The sequence below is a fragment of the Mus pahari genome, chromosome 6, assembly GCF_900095145.1.
Source record: "Mus pahari chromosome 6, PAHARI_EIJ_v1.1, whole genome shotgun sequence".
Lineage (NCBI taxonomy): Eukaryota > Metazoa > Chordata > Mammalia > Rodentia > Muridae > Mus > Mus pahari.
In genome coordinates this window covers 59,084,326-59,092,823 of record NC_034595.1, presented here as the reverse complement: position 1 = coordinate 59,092,823, position 8,498 = coordinate 59,084,326, and the positions used below count along the sequence as shown (strand labels likewise).

Here is an 8,498-nt window from a genome sequence, read left to right as displayed (position 1 = left end):
ACAACCATCTGTAATGAGATCTAACGCCCTCTTCTGGTCTGTCTGAAGACAACTACAGCGTAATTAGATATAATAGTAAATAAATCTTTAAAAAGAAAAAAGAAACGCAGGTTAAAGAGGGAAAGTTCCATAGTCAAAATTGAGATCGTGGGGCCCGAGTTGTGACTCAGTGGCAGGCAGAATACTTGCCTAACATATGCTATGTGGAGGGACTCTTTCTCAACAAAACAAAACGAAAACAACAGTGAAACAAAATCATGTAACAGAATGCTAAAATCACAAGAACGATGACAACAAAAACTAATGACTATGAATCAGAAGTTAAGTTTTGTAGAATGAGGGTAAGCACTGCAGTCTCCTGGAGGTAAGATTTAAAGCTCTTCTGAGCAGAAAGACTATAGCCGCGTCAGAGGGCGTTGGCCCCTTTAAGGGCTGGCGTTTGGCTAAGGGAGTCTAGGCTGGGACGGGGCGGGACCACCTTGGGGGCGGAGCGAGACATGCACCGGGAGACGGGCGGGACTTCTAAGGGGCAGGGCGCGGTAGGCTGGGGGAGAGGGGCGGGACCTCGCGCGGGGGGGCGGGGCGAGCGAGGCGGAGTCTGTGTTTCGGTCTGGCTGCGGCAGCGGCTGCTGTAGTTCAGAAGAGAGGAGGCCGAGGCCTGGGCCCAGCCCGGAGCCGCTGCCTGATCTGAGCCTCCTGGAGCCCCCGCGCCGGCTGATCTTAGCGGCGGGCTCGGGCCTCGCCTGCCACCGCACGCAGGACCGAGGCTGCATGCCGGAGGACCAGGCCCACGCAGCCATGGTGAGCTAGCGCGGCCTGCCCCCCACCCCCCGCAGGGTGGCCCGAGGACGCCGGCAGCGGTCTCGCCCTTCTTCCTGCACCCTCCCTCTGTCTCCTCCGGCTCGCGTTCCCCAGCCATCGGCAGGAGCAAGCCCCTTTAGGAGACATGCCTTGATCCCCTCCTCTCCGGTGACACCCTTTTGTCCCCCGGTGACAGCCTCCTTCGCATTCTCCTCGTCCCCCTTCCCCGTCCTTAACCTTCCCCTTTCTCCTCAACCATTTTACCTTTCTCCTCTATGGTCGTTAGTCACCCCCACCCCCCACTTTTCGTTCCCGCACTTTGCTTCCTTTCCCTCCTCGACCCTCTTCATGAACCATTTTATCTCAGGCGCCCCCTCTTTCCCTTGGTCCTCGACCATCCACATTTCCTCTGCCCCTTGTCGGATGTCCTCCGTCGCCGGCTCACGCATCTGTCCCCATTTCCTTCTGCAGGCTTAGGGGGCTAAGCAGGAGCAATTGGAAGGCAATTGCTTCCCTGGGGCTGTGGGGCGGGCACGGACAGATTTGCAGCCTTTCTTTCTCCTTTCTGTTTTGGGAGTGGGGAAGTGAGGGGAGATTGGCGGTATGGAAGAATAGTCTGGAAGCTTTATTACCTAGTGCCATTGCAAAAACCTGAGTGGGGTGTGTTACAGCATCTTGTAGCCTTATGCGATCATCAGGCTTTTTTGACGGAAATAGCCAGAAAGGTTGTGAGATTTTTATTTTGAATGTGTTTTCATGTGGAGTTACTGTTTGGGAAATTAAGAACCTTTTGTAATTTGCAGGCTTAACAGTTGTTGCTCAGAGCACATGATTTGTTATTGTTAGGAGGCAGAGACCAAGGGCATTTAAGGTCTGAATATCAGGCAGACAGTCAGATTGTGACAGTCTTTTGAATACCTTCCTCCTAGAGGCTGCATTTGGCCTGTCCTTTCTGTCCTTTCTTGGAGAAACCCTTTCTTTGCAGATTTTCCTCTGCTTCAAAAATGGCTGAGACTACAGTGCCATTTTTAAGTGTTACCTGTGTTTTGCTGTGCATATATTGAAAACATTGTTCCATCCTATACAAAATAAATTTTGATCTCTGGGAGGAATAATACATGCTAGTCAAAAAGACTTGTTGATGATCATAGCGTCCTAGGTTGTATTTCCCTCCATTTGACTTTTAGGAAGGTAACTTACTGTCTGGTCATTTAACTGGGAAACACTCCCTTGCTCACCCCTGACTCTGTCGATCCTCCATTGTCTTTTTCCCAGTGACTCCCTCTAACTTGTACCACTGTCACTGTGTGCTGTTCTGTTCCTTCCCAAGGGCCGTCAGAGTCTGGAAGCAACTGGGCTTTACTTAATTCCCTGAATTCCCAGTGCCCAGGTCAGGTAGACACTTGAATGGTTTGATTTATGATCTCATTTCCCCACCTGACAAATGCAGTCTTCCACTGAAATTTGAGGCACCTTGCAGACGACTCAGGGGGAGTTGAAGCGTCTTTTGGTGCAAAAAGGAGCAGAATAAGATGTAGTGAGGATTCTTTTCAGACTAGAGAGCCATCTTGCTGGACAAGATACCAGGCTGTTAGAATTTTGGAAATGCAGGCCTTTCCACCTAGACTGAATGAGTATACAAAGAAAGGATGGGGAGTCAAAGGAGTGATTTGAGCTGGGCCTACAAGATGAATAGAATTTATGTGGCTCATTTGGGAAAGAAGAACACTTCACTTTAAATGTGACTGGGAAGCCATTTAAGATAGGTTGTGGGGCTGGTGAGATGGATCAGTGGGTAAGAGCACCCGACTACTCTTCCAAAGGTGCAGAGTTCAAATCCCAGCAACCACATGGTGGCTCACAACCATTCATAACAAGACCTGATTCCCTCTTCTGCAGTGTCTGAAGACAGCTACAGTGTACTTACATATAATAAATAAATAAATCTTAAAAAAAAAAAAAAAAGATAGATTGTTAAAGTAGGTTCTCCTTTAGTCCCAGCACTGGGGGGGTGGGGGGGGCAGAGACAGATGGATCCCTGGGGTCAGCTTAGTCTATAGAGTCGAGAAGAGCCAGGGCTACCCAGAGAAGCTGTTCTCTATGGGAAAAAGATTTGTAGTGAAGGATTACATGTTTACTGCCTGGAAGGATGGAAGAAACAGAAGGTGAGAAAGATATTGTCTTACTCCATTTAGGTTGCCATAACAAAATACCATCAGCTGGCTAGCTAATAAACAGAAATTTTTATGAACTTTGGAGCATAAAAAATCCAAGGATAGGGATCAGCACGTTCACTGTCTGAAAGGGTCTGGCTGGCTGGCTTTCTTTTCTTTTCTTTCTTTCTTTCTTTCTTTCTTTCTTTTTTCTTCTTCAAGTGTGTGCGTGTGTACACACGTGTGTATGCTTGGGCACACTCATGCACATGCATATGCATGCAGGCATGTGTATGTGTGTGGAGGCCAGAGTTGTGTTTTTTTTTTTAATTTTTTGGATTTTTAAAAAAAATATGAGTAATTTGCCTATGTATTGCTTGTGTATATGATGTGTGCTACATGTGTGCCTGGTGCCTTTGGAGGTCAGAAGAGGGTGTCAGGTCCCTTGGAACTGGAGTTATGCATGGTTATAAGCCATTATTTGGGTTTTGGGTATTGAGTCTTGGTTCTTTGAAAGAGCAACAAGTGTGCTGAGCTGATGAGCCATCTCTCCAGCTCTCCTTATTTATGTAATTTTTTGAGACAGGATCCTTTACTGAGTCTGAAGCTTGTACATTTGACCAAACGGGCCTGGTCAGTGTGCTCCAGGAACCTGCCTGTCCCTGCCTCCCAGCACCAGGGGCACATGCACACATTGCCATGTGACACGTTGCCATCATTTTAGGTGTGTACGGAGGAGCCTCCTGTTTTTACTTAGGCATTTGTACTATCATTTCCCCAACCCCTCCTTTTTCTATTCCCCTACAACAAAACTTCAGTGCAGGCTGGTTTAAAACTCACTATGTAGTAGAGGACAGTCTTGAACTCCGGATCCATCTGCCTCAGCCTCTCTAGTGCTGAGGTTTTAGGTGTGGGCCACAATACCTGGTTTATGTAGAGCTGCATATTGAATCCAGACCCTTGTACATTTTAGGCAAGGACTCTGTCAGCGGAGACATCCTGAGCCCCCCTTTTTTGTTTAAGGTAGTCTTGTTACATAGCTCTAGCTTGTCGTGTAATACTGGCTGGTCTCAAACTAAAGGGTGTCTTACTACCGCAAGCCTCCTGAGTGCTAGCATGCATGCACCACCATGCCCAGAGTCTAGAGGCATTTTTGCCCTGGTTCATAGATGGCGTGATTCCCCTGTTTCTCCTGTGATGGAGGAGCAGGGCTGTTCCCTGGGTCCTTTATGTGAAAGCACTAGTCTCATTCAGACAGTGCTGTCTAGTTGCTCTAACCACTTTTCTGAAGGCCTCTCCTTATACATCTCTTACAGGCTAGAATAGGTAGCAAATTTGGGAGAAACACATTCAGACCACAGCAGATAATTGGGCATTATTGTGTTTTAAGCTTCATATTCCACTAACTAGAGTTGTTCTTGCTTGTTAAATATGTATACACAGTAAGTGTGTGGGAAGGGTGAAGAGGGAGAATACTGGCCCATTGTGAACTGGAGATTACTTTTATGTTTTTCTTGCATAGTAGTTTAATATATTTAGTAAATAGATAATTGTTACAAAGCTTCATATTATATATTTTTCAAGTGTTGTGGTGCGTTTTGAATACTTGATATATTTAAGGCAGAGGTTCTCGAAGTTGACTGTGAATCAGGGAGGGTTCCTGGGCTGCCTGCCTCTAGGGTTTGATTTATCAAGTCTGGGGTTGAACCTGAGAGTTGTGTTTCTCCCAAGAACTCTCGTAATGCTGATACCTCAGATTTGAGATGCAGCCCTGACCTTTCACTCATCTAAGTGTTTCTGGAGTGCCATCTGACTGTGTTTGCAAGGGGAATATGGAAGACTGCAAAACAGGTGTGGTTCCTGCCTTCTCATATCTTTATGTATGTAGAGTAGTTTTAAATGTGAATGGTTTTAGCATGTTTAAAAATGTGCCACGACAGACATGGTAGAGTCATGGAATGTGACAGTCATTAGTGGCTCTGGAGAAGCTCTCCTGTTTCAAGTAGAGAACTGAGAAATTATAAGAGTTGTGTGGTGAAGAGACTAGTGTAGCTAGGAGGAACCACTGTGCACTTGACTTTCCTTCCAAGAAATTCAGGGAAATCCTTATGGTCCTGCCTACTTCTCAAAAGATGAAAAACAAAATAACAAAAACTCCTGGGTCATACCCATCTCTCTTAGCAGCTCACAGAATATATCTCAGGAGTCATCTTTTTGTATTTCTAGCTGTTACTATTGGTTAGAGTCTGTCTCATCTCCAGGGTATACAACATTGATGCAAAGATTGGTTTTTACCAGCTGCTAAGAACTAGACATTGTGTAAGCACTTTGGTTACAGTTTCAGTACTCAGGAGGCAGAGGCAGGTGGATCTCTGATTTCAAGGCCAGCCTGGTCTACAGAATGAATTCCAGGACAGCCAGGGCTACACAGTGAAACTGTATCTCAAAAAAATCAAAAAACAAACAAAAGCCTCTCCCACAAAACAAAACAACAGCAGCAAAATGGGCACAGTGGAGCACCCTTTAATCCCAGCACTCCAGCACTCAGGAGACACAGGCAGGATGATCTCTGAGAGTTCAGAGCCAGCCTGGACTATGTATCGAGTGCCAGGGCAGTCAGAACTACATAGGAAGACCCTGTCTCAAAAACAAAAACCACTCGAAGGAATAGAGTGCTGAAAAGCACTTGATGTTCTTCCAGGGGACCCAAGTTCAAAGCCCAGCACCCATATCAGGTGGCTCACAGCTACTGTAACTGCAGCTCCATGGTCTCTACAGACACCAGCATTTACATGCACATACTCACACTGATGTACATAATTAGAAATAAAAATAAATCAAAAAAGAAGAAGAAGAAGAAGAAGAAGAAGAAGAAGAAGAAGAAGAAGAAGAAGAAGGGGATATTGGGAGGAAGAGGAGAGATAGGGACGGGGAGATAGAGTGGAGGGAGGCCCAACAAAACTAAAAGTGTAATAGTGCCTTAGAGGACACTGGGAAGAAGTCACTTAACAGTTCAGAGGGCTTTTGATGCTGCTCCAGAGGACTTGAGTTTGGTCCTCAGTAGCCACATCTTATGGCTCACAGTCTCCTGCAACTCCAGCTCCAGAGGATATGATGCCTTCTCTGGCCTCTGGCTGCTCTAGGTGCCTGCACTCACATCCACATATTCACAGACGGACACACATAATTTAAAATACATCAGAAACAATCATAATATAATAGCTTGAATTCGAAGTGTCTTTCACATGCTCTTGTGTTTGAAGTTAACTGACCTGGGGAAATGCATTGCCTCAGGACAGGCTTTTTGAGTTACAGCTTGACCTGGCTCAGGCTTTACCCCTTTGCTGTCCAACTGCTGGTGGGATTGGTGGGATGTGACCAACTGCCATTCCCACCACGGAGGAATAGATGAATAGTGAGCCAGAACAAATCCTTCCCTTTAGTTGTTTGTTTGTTTTTGTTTTTTTGTTTTTTTTTTCGAGACAGGGTTTCTCTGTATAGCCCTGGCTGTCCTGGAACTCACTTTGTAGACCAGGCTGGCCTTGAACTCAGAAATCCGTCTGCCTCTGCCTCCCGAGTGCTGGGATTAAAGGCATGTGCCACCACGCCCGGCCCCTTTAGTTGTTTTTGTTAGGTAGTTCTGGCACTGTGATGAGAAAAATCAGGAATACAGAAAATGCTGAATGTCAACAGGGTAGAGATGTGAGGATCCCGACACAGCTGCTGTGTTCCTAGCTCATGCTAGCCCTGATTACTTGAGTTACAAGATCTAGTCAAGATTGGTCTAATCAGTACTCTGTTGTGGAGAAGGGAGAAGCTCCTGGGTCCTGTCCTCCCCTGATAGGAAACTAGAAGAAAGGCTAATTAGGAAGTGGAAGGGGATTTGTGGGAAGTGGGTAAGAGAGACTAATAAGGGAAGGGACTGGGGGCTGGTGCGTGCCTTAGTCTCAGATGACAGTGGAGGATTAGGAGTTCAAAGTCATCCTCCACATTTCTTAAGGTCAGGCTATGCAACAGGAGATACAAAATAACAACAAAAGTCACTGAAGGTAGCGTGTGGGCTAGGTAGGGTGTATTCCAGAAACTGAGTTTGGCATTGAGATGTGCTAGAGGAAACAAAGCAGACATAACTGTGATTAGATGGAGTCTGTTAAAGACCCCTGCTGTCTTGAAAAGCTTGTTGTTGTTGGCTGCCTTCTTGAGATGGGCTCTTGCAATATTGTCCAGGCTGGACTGGAAATGGTAGACGCAAGTGATCCTCTGCCTCCCTCTCTGAAGTGCTGGGACTACAGGTGCAGGCAGGCCACCGTACCCAGATGGAAAGACTGTGTGGATAATGTTACATTGGAGATGAATTATGAAACACCATCTGGAATGGTGACAGCTGTTATTCAGTTAAGATAAGTGTATAAACTCTCACTTTCACCGTGTTATAATAGTGATTTATTTGAAATTACTTATTTTTAAATGATATTGTTTATTTATATGTTGACTGTGTGTCTGGAGATCAAATGACAGCTTACAGTAGTCCTTTCTTTCCACCAGTGGGGCTCGGGGATTGAGCTCAGGAACCAAACTCAGGTCCTTAGGGACAAAGGTTGTAAATCTTTCGGCAAGTGCCTTTACTTAGGGATTTAAACTGGAGGAAAACATATAAGAAAAATGAATTGCAAGGATCTAGCATACCACTTTTTGGCTAAGTGTATTTTCTGTAGTGACCTCACTGTGGCATTTGCAGGACAGATGGCTATACTGTTGGAATTTTGCTTACTAATTCTCAGTTTCTTATAAACTGCCTTTAGGGATTTATTAAATTAGTAAACATAGTACACCTTTAATTCCAGTATTTGGAAGGTACAAGAGGATTTCAAGTTTCAGGTCAGCCTGCACTACGTAGTGAGCCATGTCTCAAAAACCTCAAGGTTTGGAATGTTGCTCAGCCTTAGAGAGCTTGGTCAGCATGTGCAAGGCCTGGTGTCAGCTTCCCCAGGACCACAAAATAACTAATGATACATTTACTAAAGTCATATATTCATTAGAGTTCTTGCAAAAGTCATGTACTAGAGCATTAACATTTCCTAACTTTATTACATTTTTGTTTGCTTTTAAAGACTTTTTTGTTTTGGTAGCTGGGCACACAGCTCTCTTGGAGGCAGGGGCAGGCAGGGATTTCTGTGAATTTGAGAAAAGCCTGATTAACATATTGAGTCCTAGGCCAGCCAGAGCTACACTACCTGTCTCAAAATAAAAATTAAAAAAAAAAAAATGTTTTGTAGCATTGAATATCAAACTCAACTTTGTTCCAAGGCAGGTGTTCTACCTCTGAGCCATGTTTCTGCTTCATGGATTGCTGATAACATCTTTATTGTCCTATAATAGCTGAGTATAGATTATATGAAATATTAGTCGTCCTGTAAAAACATACAGACAAATCACACTTAAATATAGGGAAGCTAAGGATAACTTTAGCGAAGTGCTCTTAGCCCTGGCTGTCCTGGAACACAAAGCTGTACCTGCCTCTGACTCCCAAGCACTAAGATGAAG

General features: G+C 45.2%; 1 protein-coding gene across 1 annotated transcript in view; it reads left to right on the top strand.

The window, feature by feature from the left end:
- The first annotated feature begins 590 nt into the window (after positions 1–590).
- Positions 591–8,498, top strand: part of Zyg11b (zyg-11 family member B, cell cycle regulator) — a 58,218-nt gene continuing 50,310 nt past the window's right edge. The window contains exon 1 of the mRNA XM_021199961.2: positions 591–801. Within this exon, the coding sequence (XP_021055620.1) occupies positions 772–801 (30 nt within the window). The 5' untranslated portion in view covers positions 591–771. The remainder of the gene's footprint in view (positions 802–8,498) is intronic.